At 38.4% G+C, this 22707-nt stretch overlaps 1 protein-coding gene across 4 annotated transcripts; it reads right to left on the minus strand.

Moving 5' to 3' along the window:
- Positions 1-339: 339 nt before the first annotated feature.
- On the minus strand, positions 340-22253 carry ubp1 (upstream binding protein 1). Of its 4 annotated transcripts, none has more exons than XM_038288771.1 (16): positions 21942-22253; positions 14717-14868; positions 11075-11151; positions 10884-10989; positions 10683-10789; positions 10410-10562; positions 10214-10324; positions 7379-7486; positions 6996-7102; positions 6842-6896; positions 5729-5822; positions 5303-5393; positions 5015-5133; positions 4779-4921; positions 1463-1514; positions 340-1377 (listed from the first exon to the last, which is right to left on the minus strand). In XM_038288771.1, exons 1-16 carry the CDS (start codon positions 22022-22024, stop codon positions 1340-1342), a joined length of 1596 nt encoding a protein of 531 aa, XP_038144699.1. In that variant the 5' UTR covers positions 22025-22253; the 3' UTR covers positions 340-1339. The 4 variants fall into 4 exon arrangements, with proteins under 4 accessions (XP_038144699.1, XP_038144698.1, XP_038144697.1 ...); XM_038288770.1 differs by lacking the exon at positions 21942-22253 and adding an exon at positions 20070-21002 and having other exon boundaries at positions 5729-5819; XM_038288769.1 differs by lacking the exon at positions 21942-22253 and adding an exon at positions 20070-21000.
- Positions 22254-22707: the final 454 nt, after the last annotated feature.

Raw genomic sequence — 22707 nt, forward strand, 5'->3', positions numbered from 1 at the left:
CTTGATTTTTGGTCATAAAAAAAAAGAAAAAATTTCAAATGGGGTGGGAAGAGAGAAAAAAAAAAGATAACTGTTTAATGGTCTGTATGAAGCTTTATCTTTTCAAATCAATTACCTAAACTAATTATTCAATGATTTGTTAATCACCTGATGCATAAAGGTTTAGGCACCAGTGTAAATTTAGCTGTTTAACTCCCCCTACTTCTTAACCAGTTTAAACTCCTAACATTTGCACAAATTCAAAGTTCACTGTGGTTTATTTCCTCTCAGAGCACGATTATCAGTCATTGCCTATTTGGTCCACTATAAAGTATGTTTTTTTCCTTTTTCCGGGATAGGCACTAATGCTCCATTGGACAGCATCACAGAGGGGTTTTATCTACCAATTTCCAATTCATTTCTCCAGAATTCTGTAAACCAGTGTTTTAATAAAAACAGAGGAGTCAAATAATGACGTTAATGTACTCTGTGTATATTTTGGAATAAAAAGCTAAGCTAATGAGCCCGTATGGCACCAGAAAGGGTAAATTCAATAAGAGCAACAGAAAGAGCTGACTCAAAGGATTAACTAAAAGCTGTAAAAGCACAGGCCATATGGACGTATGTTAGCTGAGCTTAAAAGAGACGTTATGCAGACAGATATATGGCTGTAAGCTTATATCACAAAGTGTGAGACTATGTGATATTAGCTCATAAAATTATTTAACAAAAAAAGCCAAAAGATGAGAGCACTTCCACCCATTTACCCTGAATATTCTGAGTTAACACGCTCAGCCAATTAGAGAAAGGTTAATTAAGACATCCCCGTCAAACAATGTTAAGTAAGCAGAGTAAGTTTCTTTTTCAAGCAACTTGGTATGGATTGCATGCTGTTCAGCAGTACAGTTTCATCAAATACTGGCCTAACGCTGGTTGTATAGGAAGGGCAACAAGCAATAAGGTGACTTTTTTACTTCCTGCTGTCTCTTGCATGCCAAAGCACCATCCACCCCTCTCCCTTGGAGCCTGCACCCTCCCATTTCCACACAGAAACCATATATATTTATATATATATATAAAAAAAATAAATCAAAATACACAGAACAATGTCAAATACCCCCCTGATCTCAAATCCTCCCCAATCTCTACGTTGTAACTGATCTCCTTCATTTAATAATGTTTTCAATATGAAACAGAGGTCACACCCATGTCAGATTCTAACATTTACTTGGCTTTAGCGCAGTCACTGCGCTCCATCGAGTGATCGTTAAAGAGAGACGGGGAGGATGCAGAGCGACAGAAGGAGGCTTCTGTTTCATAGCAGAGCGTGGAGTATTAGTGACGCCATCTGTGCTCCTCACTACTTCAAGATTAGATGAATTCCTTCGCCCAACTCATCTGTAAGAGAAGAACAGTAAATCCTCAAATACAGACGATGTGGATTGCTACCAGAAGCTGTTTTATTACTAAAGCATGTGTTTACCTTTGACGGTGCTGATCAAAAAACAGCTCTCGTCAGACAAGTTGTAAACCATCTAAAAGGAAAAATAAAAATGCATCAAATGTGAAACTTGACTTTAATGTGTGCCAATATTCTGTAAATACGATTTCCAAGTGAGGCAATGTTAGAGAAATCCAAGAAAATCTGGTAATGGGATAACAGCAGTGATTATTATTATTATGGATAGCAAATCAGAGAGATGTGTGGTTATTTTATTGCCTGAATCCAAAAACAGAAAGTTCATAACTGCTCTAACTGAGCTCTGTTTAACCTGGCTGTCAACTTAATAATTTCAAATAAGCACAAGATCTAGACAGAATTCAACTTATATCAAATTTTTGACCAAGTTTAGTTACCGGTATAACTAATCCACCTCATGTTCTTTGGAGTGCATTTCCTGTTTTTGCTTTTGTGCAGCAATTTGGTCCCTTTGGTTTTTTGAAGTGCTATAAGGCTGGCATGGGCTAGATTGACCAGCTATTTGTGTCAATAGTGAGATTATAAGTGGAACTAGGTAGTAATGTGACAACCATAAAAGTCAGGATAAGGGAAAAAAACAAAACAAAAAACTCTTCACAAATTTTTTTGCAGTCTTTCTTGGGTAACTAAGGCTGTGACTACATGCCACAGCAATGATAGCTCCACAGTCACAAATACTGTTCTTAAAAAAACCCATGTAAACTAAAACTGGTTCCTTCAGGACACCAATTACACTAACAGGTGTGATTATCACTAAACATCCCACAGTAACTGCATTTAATCATGCCACTGGAATTAATCAAATCTCCAATGGGAACAAAAGGAAGAGAAAGTAAAAAAACAAAAAAACTGGAAAAATTCACCAATTTCTGGAGCTTTTAAACATTAATTTGTACTTATTTATATGATAAATTAAAAATAACTATGATAATAAATTTATCTGGATTAATGCCCACAGCTCAGTGGGACAACAACAGCTCTGCTTGGACCACAACAGCAGATTTGTGGCTTAAATGTGTATTTTTATTTGAACTCTGGGTCAGTTCTGCCACAGAGCCTTGAGAAAGCATTGATCACAAACTAAAAGTTATTCTACTTAGGTTTATGTGACAGACTAAGAGAGGGGCAGCCTACAACTTTTTAGGAGGAGAAAATTATGCAAGGTTGATATAATTTTTTACATAAGCTTTGTATTAACATCTGGTTCCCCCATAGACAATTACTGAAAGTCAAAACTCTTAAGAATGGTAAGAAAGCATCATTTGGATCTGGACTTTAACTAGACCATTCTGACAATAGTAAGTATTTGTCTAAGCCAGGGATCTGTAGCCTTTGGCTTTGGAGCAGCATGTGGCTTTTTGAACCTTCCACAATGACATGCTTACTTTGGCTAAACATGATAGAACCAATGCATGTTTTACAATGTAGATATAAGAAATGCAAGCTTTATTCAATTTTTAGAACTCAATTAAATAATTTAATGAACTCTACTTTTATTGTCCAAGGTTAGAAGAGCTTATAGTTAGAGGGGCTCATGTTGTCCCGAGCTATCTTTTATTGTTAAGCTGCTATAAGCTTAGACTGCTGGAGGACATAAGAAACATTTTTCATCATACTCTCTATTCTCTCATTCTGCAGTATTTGTCATTTCAACCTTGAACTCTATGATCTTTCTCATCATAGTAGCTTCATCTGGTCTTTTCCAGTTTGGCTGCCACACATTCCCAGAGAAAAACAACTTTGAAGCAATCCGGCTGCATGATCTGATTGAATAGTCTCTGTAAAGTGCCTTTAGGTGACCTTTGTTGTGAAGTGGTGCTATATAAACAAACTGAATTGAAATATTTACAGCGCTTCCTGAGTAACTACAAAGACTGTTGGATGCAGTGTAGTTAAAAAACTTGAAATTTACTTTGGGTTTATGGAAGTATGGACTCATGTTCTAATCGAGTACGTTCTTGTTAAGAATGGAGGAAGTATGGACAGGAGCATACAGGACATATGTGTAAATTGAAACAAAAGTGTACTCATGAAATCACCAGACGCACGGACCTGCTTTTCACCACCTGTTACGAACATTCTCTAGGTAATAATAAATCATAACATTTCCGCCCCATTTAGTTGAGGAATAATGATTAACACAGACAAACAAAAGGAATATTTTACCAAATAAAAAAAACAAACAAAATAAAAAACGCATCAGAGCTGGCAGCTTTTCACAAAAAACAATGCTGAGAGGGCTGCTGCAGATGGGCTAAGGTAAGGCCTGGATGTGGTTATCTTCAGAGGTCCGCTGGTTGCTACTTTCCTCTCAACATCGGAACCTATTATTAAATTACGCACTAAATAGATAAACGGGCCATAAAGTGAAGCTTAAGGTATAATGTAATCGCCTGAACGGACCTTAACATTTTTATGTAAAACAGCAGCAACAGAAAAGTGAACTTTTAACCAAATTAGTCTGAGCAATCCCCTGAAAGCTGTTGCTGCCGCGGTGAATGCTGAGACAGCTGTCAGTCTGAAAAGAGATTTCACTTTCTATTTTCCCCGAAGTGGATGTGTTTTACTTTGTAACCGGGACTCCCTTCCTGTCGGACCCATGATATCGTCGCAGTTGCTGCATAGTCCAACAATATAGATCTGGGGTCTCTCTCAGTCAGAGCTATGGAAGTCCCCTTGCAGAAAACGGGGCCACGGGTGATCATCACCATTCACTGTCAATGAGAGCTAAATGCCACCTCTTAAGACACAATTTTCTATCGCATCTGATGTAAAATCGTGTTCTTTGTGTTCAGGGCTTTAGTCTTTACAATATCAGTATATGTACAGAATGTCTTATCTTTGCTTGTCTGATAATTATTTTATTATCATATTAAGTATTTTGATGATCTCAATAATTGAGTAGGCTTATTACCTACTTTTTCTCGGATTGTAATTCTTTACTCTTATTAGCCTAAAACCATGTTAGACTAGTGTTACTCTTACCATGGCACGTTTAGGTATTCTGCCTACCTCTGATTTTAATACAAGGAGTATTAAAGTAAAGGAGGGTTAAATAACATTTTTCAACCAAAGATTTATATATTTTCACCCCAAAGACAAATCACTAAAATCATACATCTTTTATGGATTATATAAAATTCTCAAAACAGAAATTCAATTTGTAAGGATGGGTTTGAATGTTTCCAATACACTAAACCTGACCAGCAGAATGAATAACTCAAACTCATGCACTATAATAAGATTAAAACGTCTCTGTTATGAGATGGTTGGATCCAGTTAGTCGTGGTTAAATAAAAATATGCCTGTATGCTCATACCTGGTCACTTAGCAGGATGTGAATGCCTGTAGGACCCTGCCTGTACACTTGGTGGATCCTTCCCAAAGGAATGCCACACACAGATGCAATCTTACGGATGAGCTCTGCAGCTGTGAGCTCCTCTAAATACAGAGCGTGGTACACTGTAGAGACAGAGCGAGGATGGCGTCAAAGACTGGTGCGAAAAGTTAAACATCAGTATTTCACTACTATCAGGAAAGAAATGGTTTCTTCACCATGTAAACTAGCAGAGCTCTGGTGTTCTCCATTTTCAATTGTGCAGTGTCTCTCCAGCAGAGGGCTCCCCTGAGGAGACTCCTGACAGACGTACACTGTCAATCTGGGACGCACTGACCTGCATTAAGAGAGGTCAGTTAACACACTCACACTCTGCCACAGGCAGTTTAGCTCACGGTAACAACAAAAACATGCAATAACGATATAATCCCTCTTTTGAGTTTTTCCTACACACAGACTGCAAGCGTGCTTCAGCAAGCTCAATAAACAAGCAAATATAGACCCACCTGGATTTGAGTGCATTGAAGAGTCTGATCCCATCTGCTGGCCCACAAATCTGGACCAGGTCCTCCCGGGTCAACTTCAATAAATCAGAACCTGTGGCAGAACAGGGTAGGTATTTGTAAACTTTTGCTCCATAACATAATTTCTAATGGTCCTGCTATTTACAAAGAAGACCTAGATTACAATATTAGGACTTAAAGAAGTACCTTTTCCATGTAGCTCTAAAATGCTAGCATCAATGGAACAAAAGTGCTCGATTTGAACTCATGCACCAGGTGCAAGTATAGCAATGTGTTCATCTAAAAGTTGCTCTATATGTCAAAGAAGCATTTTCCTCTTAAAGCAATCCTTAGTCGATTAAAAATCACCCCAAAAAGGAAGCCTGTTATCAATTATTTCCAGATGACTGAAGCCAAAGCTGTACGAACCTGAGAAATGAGAGAAGAGTCTAGTGTAGGAGCTGAAGCGGTTCTTCAACAGCCACTTCTGCGTGTCCTGTATGGAGGCAGTGGGGCTCAACTGCTGCAAACACACAAGAAATGATAGTTTATTTCTTACAACTCAATTTGTTTTATCAAAACAATCTTTAAATAACTGCAAGATGCATAGCATTTCACTGCTATTAGGGATCGACCAGTTCATCACCCGGCTGGTATTTTTGGTCGATTGTTTTTTTTCCTTGTTACGGCTGATATTTGCATGTGTTGGAGAATTCATTAGTGCATTCAACAGCCATGCCTTAGATCATGTGAGCCGCATGCGTCACTCCGTCTGTTATCTGTTGTTAATATCGTGCCTTTTATTTGTTATTATTATAGTTATTTATTTTTATGAAATTTACACATAACATTTGGTGTAATTTTTATCTTGTTAATAGCGGAACTGAACGAAATATCCACATAAAAAATATCTTCAGAGTGTTGGGGGCTTTATTAAGTAACTAAAATCAATCTCTGGGTGCTCCATGTATTTTTGGATAGGCGCAAACAGACCAAGGATGACTGTTTGCTTTGAGATGCAGCCTGGGACATTTCTCTATATCTGTTGAAGTACAATCAAGAATAACCTCAACTGAACTGATTTATTATTTGGACTTTCCTTTGGTAAATAAATTGTTGCCAAGAAAGAAAGAAAAAATCATATCAATATAACAGAGATTATATTTCCTGAATGACATTAAGTGGAGTAGCTTTGTAAAGCAGTGACTGTTCTAACTGTTGAAGAACTCTGTTCTTTGTTTTAATAATCCTTATTATTCGGATTATAATCCTTATTTATCTTGATATACTGTATATATTGTTTATTCTTAATGCACCTTTTCCTCCTTGTTTGCACCTTCTTTAATTACTATGCCAATATGTGACCAGTGAATTTCTCCGCTGTGAGATCAATAAAGCTCATTTAATCTAATCTAATAAATCCCCGGAAATCTGACTGATATCTTAACATATAGAAACTTAAAAATGTCCAATTGGGATAAAAATCAGTCAAGTAAAGACAATACTCTTCCAATTGAAGCAGACATGTAATTAGATACTAACCTCTGAGTTGCTGTGGCCACCAGGATCCACCTGGTGATTGGGGGAGGATGAGTCACTGGAAAATGACAAAAACAACAATCAACACCGCTAACAGAATAAATGACATTTTAATAAGGGCATGAATCTAACTAATCACAGAATGCAAATGAATTACCTGTCCAGCACAGAGGAGGTGGTGTAGGTGGAGAGAGGGGTGGAGGAGAAGGAAGGGTTAGCTGCCTGGTTGGTGCTGGTGTAGGCGGCGTCTGGCCATGGGGAGCACTGAGCAGACACACACATGTCCATAAATAATGCAGTGATTGCAGACAAACTAATGATAAAGAGAAAAAATCTTTATTGCACCTATATGCAAAACCTATGGAGAAGTCAATAAATACCAGGAATGTATCTTTGCATCAGCTCCAATCTTCCTAATCACAAATATTTAGTGTTCTACCGTCCCCTTTACGTCGGCTGAATGTCTAGGAGTCTAAAATGTAGACAGACTGTGGATGGTGTGACCAGAAGGAAAGGGGGGGAGGAGAGCAGGCTGCTTACACTGCCTCTCTTGGCCAAGGAGTCACCACAATCAGCGGGAAGTGTCCGCTTGCTGGACTTTTTCAGCTCATGGTCGCCCGAATCTTCAATGATGGGCTCAAGCCTCGTCTACACAGAGACACACAGCAGAGGTTAGCAGCCAGTGACTCACATAGACACACAGATCCAGGACTTCTCACTACGAACCAAAATACGAGCTCTGAGACCTGACCTCTATTCTCAGGTTCTAAAAGCTTTTTTCTCTCCATGTGTTTAAAAAATAAACTTTCTACATTAAAATGATGAGTCATTTCCACTGATTTAAATCAGACTGGAAGGAAAGACAGAACAGAAAGAAATTAAAGGCAGGAAGTAAAATGAAGGACAAAAGAAATAAGAAAGGGCATGAAGGAGGGAAAGGGAAGTGATACAAAAAAAACTATCTTGAAATAAGTGAAAATAAAAAGGACATGAACAAATTAAAAGAATGAAATAAAAGGACACCAGGATGAAAATGAAAAAAAAGGCCAACAGGAAGGACAGAGGAAAGGAAACAATGAAGAAAGAGAAAATAAAGAGGAATGGACATGGAGGAAGGAAGACAGGGCAAGATCAAGAAAGAAAGACAGAAGCACTTTGTTTTAAAACTCGAAAACATAAAGGTGTGTACATTAGCATTCTTTTATCAAGAAAGAAAAAGTGAGAAAGAAGGGAGGAACCGAAAAAATGGACACAGGTCAGATAACTGCGATAAAGGAAAGAATGAAATGAAAAGGAAGGAGGACCCAAAGGTGCACAAGGACGCATAGAAAAAAGGAAAAGAGAATGCAGAAGAAGGGTTACAAGGAAATAGAGCTAAAATAAACAGGGAAGAGAAGTAAAGAAAGAGGAAAGGTCACAATGAGGGACAAGAGGAGAACAAAATAAATTAGTAAGGGTTCTTCAGCAGTCACCCATAGGTACTACTGGAATGAAGCTGGCAGTAAGGAAGGGGCTAGGACTAGAAAACAGGAGGCTTCCTGCCAACAATTCATTTAGCATAGGGACCTCATGCTATTCCTAGCTGCCACCAGGAGCTAAACCCTTACCCACAATTCTTTGCGTGACAAGACATACAGGCATGTCTCCCTTTATAGAGCTTAAAAAAAATACATCACTTCAAGTGTGCTCTGTGTGCCCACCTGTGCTTTCTTTATAACGAAGAGCTTCATTTGTCTTACTTTTGTTTATTGCTGTAAATTTCTAGAAGGCTGTAGTCCCACTTTGACTAGCATCAATCATGTGCATGTCCATTTATAATAATCTTAAGGCTGTAAGCTATCCGGATTCAGGACAACAATCCACAGCTCCTTTTTCCTTGATAGCGTTCGTACTGTTGATGCTGCAAAACGTGAAGGGATGGAAGTAAGAAACGGGAGGTAGAGAAGCTACAAGTGGATGTATTCTGATCAAGCCAAAGCCAAAAGGATGAAAGCAAAGGTTATGAGGAAGGGAGGAAAGGACAGAGTCTGCCCTGGCTGGATGTGACTACAGCCGTTTCCCTCAGTACACTCGTCACACTGGGCTCTAATTAGTCAAATTACATTTGCTCTCGTGCAAAGTTGTTGATCGTCACAATAGTTTAGCTTCACACATGAGAAAAGAAAAAAGGTGCAAAAGTTGGCTTATATTAATCCCAATCATGGAATAATAAAGCTAAATGTGTTGGTTGTGTTACAGAATGTCTGCAGACTTTATGACTTTATTGTTTTAGATATATTTTCAAATATGATTGAATTATCTTTTTTTGGGCACAAACCTGTTGAATAGAATAAGCAACGGGATTCTTAATACTCTTTACACACATTTCTTAAACTGAGAAATTATTAAAGTGGCCTTAGTAATAAGATGAGAAAAATAACATCCTCTAACTGTTAGATTAATCTCTGGATGAACCGAAAATTAAAAAGCTAGAAAAATAATCCTAGAATGAGCTTAAGGATCTCATGCAAAGCCTATTTACCAAATCCATTTCAGACAAAAAAAAATTGCCTTTAAACAAGCGTGCTTAAAAAACCTCTATTGTATAAGTAAACATAGAAAGCTATAAATGAACACTAAGACAAAATAAATTCTTTCAAGTTTACAAGGCTTGCAAGGAAATAAAGAAAAGCCCTTATATTAGTAGGAGGTGGAATCTGATTGTCATTTTCAATAATGTGATAGTGTGCTCTATTTTAGGGTATGTTTATAGTGCAGGGCTGTTTGTTACTATAGTAAAAGGTGTGAAGTACCAGAGAAGGATGCAAAACCTGACTACATAAGCCTGTTTTTGCGTCACCGCAAACAACCTCAAAGCACAAACCAGACTGCTCTCATAGTTGCAGGAAGTGGTTACAGCCACTCCAGAGGGAACCTACACATTATATAAGAGGATGGGTACCCGTTGGAGAGCAGAGGTGTAAAGTTTCTTAATAACAGTGCACCATAGTTACAGTAATAGGATGAGAATTTCACTTACTGCAGGGACATGAAAGCTAGTATGGTTTAGTGTATTTCTATCAATAAAACATACAACCTGATTCTGCTCTGGAGCCCCCACCAAAGAAGTTTAGATGGCAACTTAACGAGAAAAACTGTGATGTAACAGTGGAGTAAAATCCACACATTGAGAAGAGGACGGCTTCAAATGAACGGGAGTTCTGCTCATTAAATTATAGCCGCTAGAGATTATTGCTTACAGTATTTTGATGGATGTTCATTTAGAGGAGAAACTAATGTTTTCAACTAATGGAAACTAGACTAAAAATTACAATATTTTAAAGTTTGCAGAAGTCTCAAAAAAAGCCTGTTAGTTCGTAGTAGAAACATGCTGACCTCTGATAGGATAGTGGTATCATAGGAAGGTTGGTATTTCTCCCTCTCCTGAGGGGTACGCTTCTCCATCTTCTCCCTGTCAGTCTTCTGCTTACGGTCGGCCCCCTTTGGCTGAACAAGGAGAAGACTTGTTAAAACAACAACAACTATGATAAAGGAGAGGTTCAAAGGCTACGCAGAGAGCCTGACTGTGTACCTTGAAGACTTTAATTTGACAAGAAGCGGAGTGGAGGTGCTCTGTGTACTCTCCACCGCCTCCCTGGGTGAAGGTGTCGATCTGGATCCTGAAGGGGACGCCCTTCTCTCCGCCATGCTTCCTGGGAGTGAACTCTGTGCTGATGCAGTGCACCTGCAGACAGAATGGAGGACAGCTTCATCAAAATATGTTTGATGTGGAAATACTGTGGCGCCGGTGTTAGCAAAAAAAGAGCAAGCATGGTTGATGCACAGGGGGATGTTTTTTTGTTACCTGCACGAAAACAGAAGTTCTTTTGTTCATGTCCCATAGAAACTCTGCAGCGTTGAGCTGGGAGGGGTGAGTCTTGGGCTCAACAATGCCCACTGACATGGGGATATCTGTTTCAGACGCAGAGATATTTAAGCTGCACGTCACACGCTAACACAAGGGACAGTAGAGAGTAAACGTTTGTGAGCATGTTTCCTTCATTACCGATGTCAAGGAGACGGTCCCCAGGACGATTCCACCTCCAGCCCTCCAGCTGCTGGTGCTCCGAATACTGCAGCCGCCGGTCGTGAAACACTACCCGTACTGTGCTCTGCGTACAAACACGTGCGGATTAGGTATGAAGAGCACAAGGCGCGAGGAGCAGATGTTTGTAATCAAGTTTTAACGGCTCTTACCTTCACCATCTTGTTGTTGAGCTCTGGCAGCTCCCCCGTCTTTCTGTTGTCCAACATACGGATCTCATAAGACTGGCCTAAATGAGAGAAAGTTGAGGTAAACTGCAAGCTACTCAGTGCATAGGTTAATAAGAATATCCTGGTTGATCCAGATATCAGCAATATTACTTCAAATTATGACAAAAATCAAACACCAAGGGATGCTGTAACATATACATAACTGAGATTTAAAAACAAAGGGAAAGAGATCTGAACAGATCAGAAAATGAAGAACAAAAATGCAGGATGGCTGAAAATAGACTCTTGGATTATGAGGTAAGGTTTAGACAATGTTTACATTTGAGACAAAGGGCTGAACATACAGCCATACAGTCAGCTGAACAATGGTTACCATTAAACCCATTATTTACATTGTTTGGTTCACAGTGATCATAGGGGTCTGACTGATAAGGTGATTAGAGCTTTATACGACACATGGGATGTTTTAGCAATCTTCAAAATAAAAACAAAAACACGCCGGTTATAGGTGCATCTCTGAGCATATTCTCAATCTTCACTGGGACAATAACTTGAAAGCGGATCCTTATGTTTGGTTTAACAGTTTTTAAAATAAAATGCTGTGATACAAAAGATTTAGTTTTTAACTGTAAGAAACACTAAAGGCGGGAGTTTATAAAATGAAATGAATATTTTAAAGTTTTGTTTTACATTTATTGATGTTTGTTTTTAAGTTTACGTTTTCTTTAGTTGTTTATATTCACATATTATTCATTCAGGAAACAGTTATTTATTACTTATAAGTAATTATTTCTGGTTGTAGTAGTGATAGCATTTATTTATCTTCCTGTACTTAACTGATAATTACGTGATCACTAAAATGAATCATTGTTGTTCAGCAACAGATGCATGGCTTCTTTATAATTGCTTTTTATTTCTGCATTAATTGATACAAAACTTACGGCTATTTTTTTTGTCAAGTCTTTTGAAAGCAACTGTTTTTTCTTATGTTCCTTCAGATGGTCTGACACAAAAATACATATTCAGAATTCCTGGACCGTTAACCAGAACACGCTACTTTAAAAACATATAAAAAATCTAGAATTCTAACATTCATTCAAGGGAGATAAATATTAGAACTTAATTTTTAAAAACTTATTTTTAATAAATCAAGAACAGAAAACAAAAAAAACAAGTACCATTTGACATGCGACCTAAAATCAGATGTGCATTTGTCATATGTCTGAATGGATGCATTTTATGGAACATTTACATTACTGAATGGTGGAAAAAAATGACTTAATTACTAACAGAAGGAGTTGGAGGCGCCAAGAGCAAACATAAACAATGAACAACCCAGACACTGCATATGTCACCAATGGCGCTAGACTATGGGTGCATGATGCTGGGAAAACATGCAATGAAGTTGATGCGTTCATGCTTTCTGTTCTGAGTTCATAGCAAACTAAGACCCTAAACTAAGATAAAAGTTTTTATATAAATAAGTGATATGGAAACCACTTATTGATAATGTTGGAATCTTACCTCTACCTTCTATTTTATTATGCTAACACATACAGGTGCTGGTCATAAAATTAGAATATCATGAAAAAGTAGATTGATTTCAGTAATTCCATTTAAAAAGTGAAACTTGTATATTATATTCATACATTACATACAAACTCATATATTTCAGATGTTTATTTTGTTTAATTTTGATGATTACAAATGACAACAAATGAAAATCTCAAATTCATCATATCAGAAAATTAGAATATTACTGAAGACCAATAAAAACAAAGGATTTATAGAAATGTTGGCCAACTGAAAAGTATGAACATGAAAAGTATGAGCATGTACAGCACTCAGTATTTAGTTGGGCCTCCTTTGGCCTGTATTACTGCAGCAATGCGGCGTGGCATGGAGTCGATCAGTCTGTGGCACTGCTCAGGTGTTATGATAGCCCAGGTTGCTCTAATAGTGGCTTTTAGCTCTTCTGAATTGTTGGGTCTGGTGTATTGCATCTTCTTCTTCACAATACCCCATAGATTTTCTATGGGGTTAAGGTCAGGAGAGTTTGCTGGCCAATTAAGAACAGGGATACCATGGTCCTTCAACCAGGTACTGGTAGCTTTGGCACTGTGTGCAGGTGCCAAGTCCTGTTGGAAAATGAAATCTGCATCTCCAAAAAGTTGGTCAGCTGCAGGAAGCATGAAGTGCTCTAAAACTTCCTGGTATGTGGCTGCGTTGACCCTGGACCTCAGAAAACACAATGGACCAACACCAGCAGATGACATGGCACCCCAAACCATCACTGACTGTGGAAACTTTACACTGGACTTCAAGCAACGTGGATGAAGTGCCTCTCTTCTTTTCCTCCAGACTCTGGGACCTTGATTTCCAAAGGAAATGCAAAATTTACTTTCATCAGAGAACATGACTTTGGACCACTCACCAGCAGTCCAGTCCTGTTTCTCTTTAGCCCAGGCAAGACGCTTCTGACGCTGTCTGTGGTTCAAGAGTGGCTTGACACAAGGAATGCGACAGCAGAAACCCATGTCTTTCATACGTCTGTGTGTGGTGGTTCTTGAAGCACTCACTCCAGCTGCAGTCCACTCTTTGTGAATCCCCCCCACATTTTTGAATGGGTTTTGTTTCACAATCCTTTCCAGGGTGCGGTTATCTCTCTTGCTTGTACACTTTTTTCGACCACATCTTTTCCTTCCCTTCGCCTCTCTATTAATGTGCTTGGACACTGAGCTCTGTGAACAGCCAGCCTCTTTAGCGATGACCTTTTGTGTCTTGCCCTCCTTGTGCAAGGTGTCGATGGTCGTCTTTTGGACAACTGTCAAGTCAGCAGTCTTCCCCATGATTGTGTAGCCTATAGAACTAGACTGAAAGACCATTTAAAGGCTTTTGCAGGTGGTTTGAGTTAATTAGCTGATTAGAGTGTGGCACCAGGGGCCATCAATTTTGAACCTTTTCACAATATTCTAATTTTCTGATATGATGAATTTGAGATTTTCATTTGTTGTCATTTGTAATCATCAAAATTAAACAAAATAAACATCTGAAATATATGAGTTTGTATGTAATGTATGAATATAATATACAAGTTTCACTTTTTAAATGGAATTACTGAAATCAATCTACTTTTTCATGATATTCTAATTTTATGACCAGCACCTGTACCATCAAATAAACCACATCCTAGAGGCTGTTACTTAAAATAAGCCAATCCTGACAGCTCGTCTTTTTTGCACTGAGCATATTGAGTAGTAATACTGCAAAAACTAACCCAACACTCGCCCACCTGTGTTAGGCAGTTACACCTGTTCATATTGACTTCTGTAAACACAGCATGACATGTGTGAGATCATGACTTCTGTCACTCATGTGGGGAACTTCAGACTCTCATCATATAGAAATCTGAACGACCCCGACATCCAAAAAAACAACAGATCACAATAAAGCAAAACTTGTAAAAGCCAAAAATGTCTCCTAAATCAATTGATTTAATACGAATAAATCCAATTAATATAGTTGAGTCCAAAAGTTAGAGTTGCAAGTTTGCAGGAAGCTTACAGGGGCTTAGTTGAATGAAACAAACCAGGATAATTATTTTGATTGCACTTTGACCGTTACCTTGATTTAAATAAGTAAGCGTCTCGTCGTGCAGCTTGACAGCAGGCGAGGTGGCAGCACACAGCACATACTGGAATGGAGGATTTTTGGTCTTGCTTTCAGGTGGAAGGTTGGAGTCCTCCTGCTTAAAGATGGGCAGAGCCAGCACATCACTGAAAGACAGAGACAGTATGATTTAGAAAATGCCACAATCAAGAAGATATCTGAAGAACTTCATTAAAGACCAAAAAATGTCCTAAATGTAGCTCAGCTCAACTCTTCAATCTTTTTAAGTCATTCTGTAACAATTATCTTTATTGCCACGTATCACGAACATCTGGAAAAAAAAAAAAAAAAAACACTGCCTCAATTTTTCAAAACAAGATCCCCCTCGATTCTTATCTCCAAGAACATTTGTCATGGATTAACTCCGCCTTAAATTATTAAACAAATGAGCCTATTTTAGAGGTGATAAAGCGGTTTCGTTGATCAATGGTCTCCTATTATACATGCATGAGGCTTCACCTTGATGAATGATCAGAAACGCCTAGAGATGGATGCATCTGCTCACATGTTACCCCTCACACGTCATCACCAGTCCTCCTTAATCCCTGACAAACACTGATGGGGTGTCAAATGGGGGGTCTGTTTGCACTTAAAAACAAGCAAGCATGAAGAAAAACAAAGCCCTACACTGCAGAAGGTGTCATTTTATAAGAATGTTATTGTGAGTCATGAGCGAAACAGCCTGCAGGAATGTCTAGTTTGTTCCCCTTTCCTTTGAAAAACTGTCTCTGCAATCTATTCTATTGTAACCCTGAGCCATCCATACCATCACACCATGACCTATACCGGCCTCCTGAAACCTGAAGAGTGTGATCCAGGAAAACAAAAAACAAAACATGAAGACATTTTGTTCCCACCAGCTACCGGGTTCAAACCCAGCCCAGCATCACAGATAGCACACTCTCTGTTTTCACTAATTCACTTGCATGCATACCATGAATTCAGCACCGTTGAACTCACTTGCACTCATGGACGACTGGCACACGCCTACGTCACACACAGATAAGCAGGCAGAAGGAGCAAAGTGGCTGCTGATAAACACATGCTCATCCCTGGAGGTCTTGCCCCGCACAGCGAAATATCACCCCCCATCCCACTGACCTCTTAGATAACGCAGGGCAGACATAGTGAAACCCTAGTAAGGGAACAGGTGCTTCACTACAATGTCTGCTAGGGTCTATCTAAAAAAGATGTGAAAGAAGTCTATGCAGATGGACCGTCCATGCTGACCACCACAAAATAAATGATTTCATAACCAAGATCTGGTGCAGTGACCATTCCAGCTGCAGACATTCCAACATTAATCTGTATCAGTCCCAGTATTGCAGCAAAAGATGGGTGAAAATGGGCCTGATGAGTTCAGTCCATTTCTATAATAGATTTAAGAGTAAATATCTCTTGAAAAGCAGGAAAGTTTGCACCTTCATGGTAGGGTTGTCACGATACTAAACTTTTCAACTCGATACCGATACTAAGGAAAATATTCGATACTCGATACCATTTTCGATACCACAAGGATAAAAACAAAGACTCCAAAATTCAACAGAAATATTTTCATTAATAAATAAAATACAATAAATAAACACAATAAAGCTTGTATGCTGTGCATAATATTAAGCAAGCTTGATAAAAAAAACTTATAAAATTCAAATTAAGTGTTCCTTCCTTGGCTATGCTTTGCACACATAACAATGACACTAGCCAAACCAGTTAAGAAACAAAAATAATTCTCAGCAGCTGCACCTCTTACAAAAAAAAAAGTCTGAAACTGAAAAGAGCACAGAATTATTCCATCACACAGTGTTCTAAAAGTGCATTGTCCTCTATTCTGCACTTTAGATGAATGACTGCTCAGGTGCCACTGGTGACGGCACTGTATCGATACTTTTAAAAACGAGTATTGTATCCGGATACAACATTTCAGTATCGATACTTTTTTGAGTTTCGATACTTTTGACAACCCTACTTCATGGGCCCTTTTAAAACCCTTTGCATGCATTTTCAGAATTCAATCTGTCCTGTTAAACTCAATTTATTGTTTTTAACGACTTTCTTTTCTGACCTTTTACTGAACACCAATTGCATTTTGTGATATAAATGTATACATTTAATACTTGCTTGTAGAAAGGACTTTATGGAAGAAGAATAAAAGAAAAAAAAAATCAGTGCTGATGATGTTGTTAAAGCAAACAGAGCTCTGGTATTGGGCTCTGCAAATATTTAAAAATCCAAATTACAGAATTTGAAGAAAGGGGGACAGTGCAAAAACTACTGGCAATGTGTGAAGCATTTCAGAGCGAAACTGAATACGAGCATATAGGCTAAGAAATCTACAGCCGACTAACATCTGATGGACCCCGTATACTGATGCAAATTCAAAGGGATTAGGATGCTTTCAACAATCGAGAGAGTTAGGAACATGATGCATTTTATGCTTCTAGCAAATGGCAGGTTAAATAGACAAAAACTCTTAGTAACTTACAAATTGTACTCTTGTCTAGACATGGGCCAGTTATTGGTATTAATGAACACAGAGGGTTTATAAAGCTATAGCTTTAAACAAAAAAAGAAAACAAGCTAATATAGGTCATGCTCTTTTAAATCGTTGCAACTCATTTTAATGGGACACCAGAATGAACCAGGCTGAATTTAGATAGCTGCAAAGCTAGCTGGCTGAAAGAAGGCTACAATACAAGTCCCTTGCTTTTAGCAAGCACTAAGAAGAAAACAAAAAAAAGCAAATCCAAACACTTTGTCCATCCATCACCCAACAACTTTACAATTGTTCCAACACAGCTCTGCTGTAGCACCCTTTAAATCAAACCAATGGATCATTACCGAGGATCAGCAGAACCCGATGACATGTTGGAAGAGATAAATCAGCCATTTGATTCATATGTTCCTAGGCCGGGATGCATCTAAATGTTGCAGAACATTGATTCATGAGTTGTCATTGGATTACCCCAGCAGACAGTTGTTTTAAAACTATTTTTTGGAAACCAAGAGTGGCATGTCTCATGCAGCTAAATGGAGGCCCTATACAAACAGTTAGCACAGTTCACTAAATAACTACATAACAGGAACCTATAATTTTATTATTAGTTTATTTAAGTTAAATCTTAAGTTATCATATTTTTTATTATCCAATGTTATGTTTGCAAAACGTTTGGCAAACAAATGCTAGTTAAACACCTGGACATTATAAGGAATAGGTTTTATGATGACCCTCAAGAGGGCTTTAGCCAAATTGACCTGATGTTGTGTAATTTTTAATTGGAGACTCATTCCAGTTAACTAACACACAGCCAAAAAATAATTACCAACATATGCATTTTATCTCCTAAATAATTTTATAAATATCTATATATAAGGAAAGGGAAAACTTTCCCCAATGATTCAAATAAACATACCCACGCATCCAGTATATTAATAAGATAAACAGGCAAAGAAAATATAAGATCTTAATACTTTCTTCAAACTTTTTTTTTTTTTTTTTTTTTTCATTTTCGGCATCTATGTTTCATTCTAGCTAATTGACCTATGAAATATGGCAGATGACCCTGACCAAAAGAAACCCAATTAACTTTAGGTGAAACCATGCAGGAAATCAACACATGTTAAAGTAATATCACAAGTCATATGTAACTAATCTAAACAAGTGCAAACTAATCAATTTAGTTGAGGTAGGGTTGTCAAAAATATCGATACTCAAAAAATTATCGATACTGAAACGATGTATCCGGATACAATACTCATTTTAACCCTAACCCTAACCCAAGTATCGATACAGCCATCTAAAGTGCAGAATAGAGGACAATGCACTTTCTGAACACTGTGTGATTAAATAATTCTGTGCATTTTTCAGTTTCAGACTTTTTTTGTAACAGGTGCAGCTGCTGAGAATTATTTTTGTTTTTTAACTGGTTTGGCCAGTGTCATTGTTATGTCTGCAAAACATAGCCAAGGAAGGAAAACTTAATTTTAATTTTGTAAGTTCTTTATCAAGCTTGCTTAATATTGTGCACAGCATACAACCTCAAAATATTATTCTTATTGTTTTTTTTTTATTTCTTGTATTTTTTTAGTAATTAAAATATTTCTGTTGAATTTTAGAGTCTTTGTTTTTATTCTTGTGGTATCGAAAAGGGTATCGAGCATCGAATATTTTACTTAGTATCGGTATCGAGTTGAAAAGTTTAGTATCGTGACAACCCTACATTGAGGTAATGTATTTTTAAGATTAAGCACTTTAAAATACGGTGAACAACATATCTGTAGGAATTTGAAAAAGGACAAAATGTTACTCAATTGTATCTGCATAAAAATGACTAATTAAAGAACATGCTGGTAGGAGCGACGGATCTGAAACTAATCAAAAATAAATTTAACAAAACATTTTGCACTCAAATTGAAAAACATTTGTCCATTTATATATGGTCTATCCAGAAGTTAAGGGCACAGATTAAGCTTTAACTGGTTTAAATTCTGTGTAAAATCTTTAAGGAAACTTTCGCAATCTGGCTGTTAATCTTAAAAAAAAAAGGATCGACAGATTAATCGATGGGCAAAATAGTCTTTAGCTGCATCCCTATATGACAGTTAACTCTAGAACATCCTAGTTTTGGGATATTTTTCACAGTTACATTTTCTTTAACCAACTTTCTGAATTCAAGTGTACCCATCCATCCATTCATTTAGTTTCTTTTAAGCAAATACTACGTTATTTTCATTCAAGGTTCACATACCTTGAACCCATCATGTCTAGGTTTTACATAAGAGCGCAGAATGAATTAATCATTACTGCACAGATCAATAAATAGGTAAAGTTCACAATAAGTACCTCCCTTGCTTACACAAACTTGTGTTCTACATTCATTACTCTCTCCTGTAATCCAAGACACAGTGAGTGTGTCAACAGCAGACTAAGATGTGAGCAGGAAAACCTTTTGTTTCAAGATAGAGATAAACAGCTACGTCATTTTTCTATGCACTTCCTCATTGAGAGCAAGTTTGTATATATGTTGTAGCAACACATTGTGTAGGGAACAGGATCAACTGATCTGACGTGTTTACTCCCCCAACATACACACAATATGAAACGGTATTTTTCCATTTACAGTCTCGTGGGTCTAATGTTTGACCCCGATCGTGGCACCCTGCTGTGACTGTTGTACTGCAAACCTGAAAACAAAGAACATTTACAACACACTACAAAGGGGATTATAACCCAGCTCTCGCGCGAACATCTTTAACGTGCAAACATGAAGAAAGTGTGTGTTTTTGCCCGAAAGCAGCGTCCGTCTCTAACCTCATGCTGTAAGCTCCAGCCCCGAGCTCCTGCCCGATGCCAGACAAGCTAGCATCGAAATCGTGCACCAGCCCCGACTCGATAGTGGCATCGTCCATCTTCAGCACCCAGGCCATGGGCCCCAGCTCCTTGTCCTCGGCTTCTACTCGAAGGGCCGCCAGCTTGCTTCGGGTAAGGGCTCGGTTAAGGAGGGGGAGAAAAAAAGAGGGCTCTGCAGCTTGTGAGACACCCGCTGGAGCAAAGTTCTGCTGCTAAACCCGTTAGCTGCTCATCGGCAGGCTGGGGAGGCGAACAGGTAGTTTTGTCCGGAGACGGAATTCACCACCATAATTCTATTTGGCTTATTTAAGCTATTTTCCTCCCTCAAACTAGTGGCAAACAGCCCTAGAGAGACACCAAGTTAGAACCCCATCAGCTAACAAACAGTCGTGACGAAAGATGCGGACTGGTTGTCAGCATGCTAACGTTAGCTAGCTTTACAAAGCCATCTTTTATATATAAAAAATCAACAGCGCTAAAGGAGCGGTTTAAGAAGCGAGTCCCAATTGCCGGGTTGACGTCCGCTCAGCAAAAGGCAACAAACTGAGGAAGAATATCGTAAGAATCCAGAAACTGCATCCCACGCAGCGTCTGCACAGCTGTTGCTACCAAGCTAACTAGCATCAACTTCATTTGCTTTGAATCAGCTGCCCGGTGAATTAAAACCAGTTCTCCTCGAGGGCGCTCTGTACCATCCCAGCGAGGTACTCTCTTCTCATAGCGGTTGGGAAATCACCGCTCTGGCTTCCAGTCTATCAGAGGCAGTCCTTTAACCATCCAAAGTGTACCGTTTGACACAAAAACAGGCATCAACATGGCTCCCACAGCGTACAGTCTCACTGTCTTGCTGGGTCACCAACACCAGCAGCCCCAGGAACGATGCCAGCACGGAAACTAGCCAATCACTGGCCGTAGCTTGTGCCCACTGCAGAAGGCTTAGCCTATCAGAGGCTCCCCAGCTTCCGTCATTGTGTTACATTCCTGATGGGAATTCCGTGTACTTTTAAGGGATCCGAGCTATTTTGCTCCGTTTGTAAAGAGTTGATTCCTGGAGGCACATAACTAAATTTAAACAATAAACCAGGTTTTGTGTATGTTTTTACGCGTTGTACTTTACACACAAACCTATTTTCTGAACATTGTAACATAGAAGTGTACCCTAACTGTCCTTCACTCTTCGAGGACTCTGCCTTGCTCTAGCTGCAAATCCAGCTTTCTTATAATTTTTAAACCAGATTTTTTTTTTTTTATGGTTTGCCCTTGCATGCAATTTTTTGCTTGATATCAACAGGATAGCTGGTTATATTCAGCTAACTCCATATCCTGATTTGTGCAGTACTAAGGAGGTATGCAGAAATCAATTGTAGAAACGTTATTTAAATAAAGCATAAAAGATGATTTATTTTTTTGTGTGCATTTTTTTTTTAATCTTTTATTTAAATTTACCTCAAGACAAATGTGTGTCATCAGCATAACTATCCCAAACAAACTGGTTTGGGAATTCATAGACTAAACCAACTAATAAAAAAAAAGTCCATTAATTTAATTAACAATTTTATAAAACTTGATAAATAAATAGAAAGCAATCATAAAAGTTCATCAACTTCTTATAAGTAAAATGCAGTTGATTTACAGCATACAAACAAGTTCGTGAATGTGAACATGTGATCCGGACCAGCTTTCATGGTTCACATAAGGGAACTGGTTCGTTGAATCGGATCGTTTCGACTAACACATCACTGTGTTTGACTTTCAGAGAAACTTTATATTAACAAACTAGTTACTGTCAACAAAAATATGAGCAGTGCAGAGTCAGGTTGATGATAACCTTACCGTGTGTAGCTGCTGCCGTCTCCGCCGCCATGTCTCTGCAGCGGAGCCCGGAAGTTTTCGGTGTATGACTGCCAGAACAACATGTGTGCTTCCCAACAGCTGTCTACAGGCTCCGATCCAGTCCTGCTGTAAAAATCAACGCGATTCAGCCCGAGCAGCACCACAAAGATCCAAAACTGAGCAGAATCCTTTCATTCATGTCACCGAGAGGCTCAACTACCACAAACTTCTGATATTTATCTCTGTTTTTGCTTTCCACAGCACTGCCCTGCTAGCATTCATTAGCCGCAGCCTGGCTTTGCTGTAAGTCTGCAGGGGAGGGTGTTTAAAGTATTTTTTTGAGCAGGGTACAGGTGCTATTTTGGACCGAAGGGGTCGACCCGCCTCACCATTTAATTAGAGACCAGCTTCTTGGGAAATCCAGCATAGTGATCTCTTCATATATAAGGGTCCAGTATAAATTCAATGAGAGTTAAAGTGCTAATTGAACAGACATATTTATAATACCATGTGTTGAATAAAATATATTGTGGAAACAAGTTTTAAATCATGTGATAGAAGCATGGAAATCATTTCATAGCTAAGTGGCCTAAATAATCCCCTTTTATAGAGACAAGGTGATTGGATTATAGTAATACTGCTGCGCTGATTAACCAATCAGGTTTCAGGTTCCATGATTGAATGGTGCAGATTAAAATTGTAATTATGCAAAAATTGATTGATTTGCATTCTTAATAAAATATTTAAGTATTGTCATTAATAATAT

This window comes from Cyprinodon tularosa, unplaced genomic scaffold (assembly GCF_016077235.1).
Source record: "Cyprinodon tularosa strain WSP-4 unplaced genomic scaffold, ASM1607723v1 ctg26, whole genome shotgun sequence".
Classification (NCBI taxonomy): Eukaryota; Metazoa; Chordata; class Actinopteri; order Cyprinodontiformes; family Cyprinodontidae; genus Cyprinodon; species Cyprinodon tularosa.

Bases quoted from the DNA above. Each gene is read 5' to 3' on its own strand.
- ubp1 (XM_038288769.1), bottom strand. From the start codon at position 20,185: ATGGCCTGGGTGCTGAAGATGGACGATGCCACTATCGAGTCGGGGCTG. The intron at 11,152-14,716 runs GTAACGGTCAAA...TCTCTCATTTAG, and splicing joins GCTTACTTATTTAAATCAAG to GCCAGTCTTATGAGATCCGT. The intron at 10,563-10,682 runs GTAACAAAAAAA...TTCTGTCTGCAG, and splicing joins GAACTTCTGTTTTCGTGCAG to GTGCACTGCATCAGCACAGA.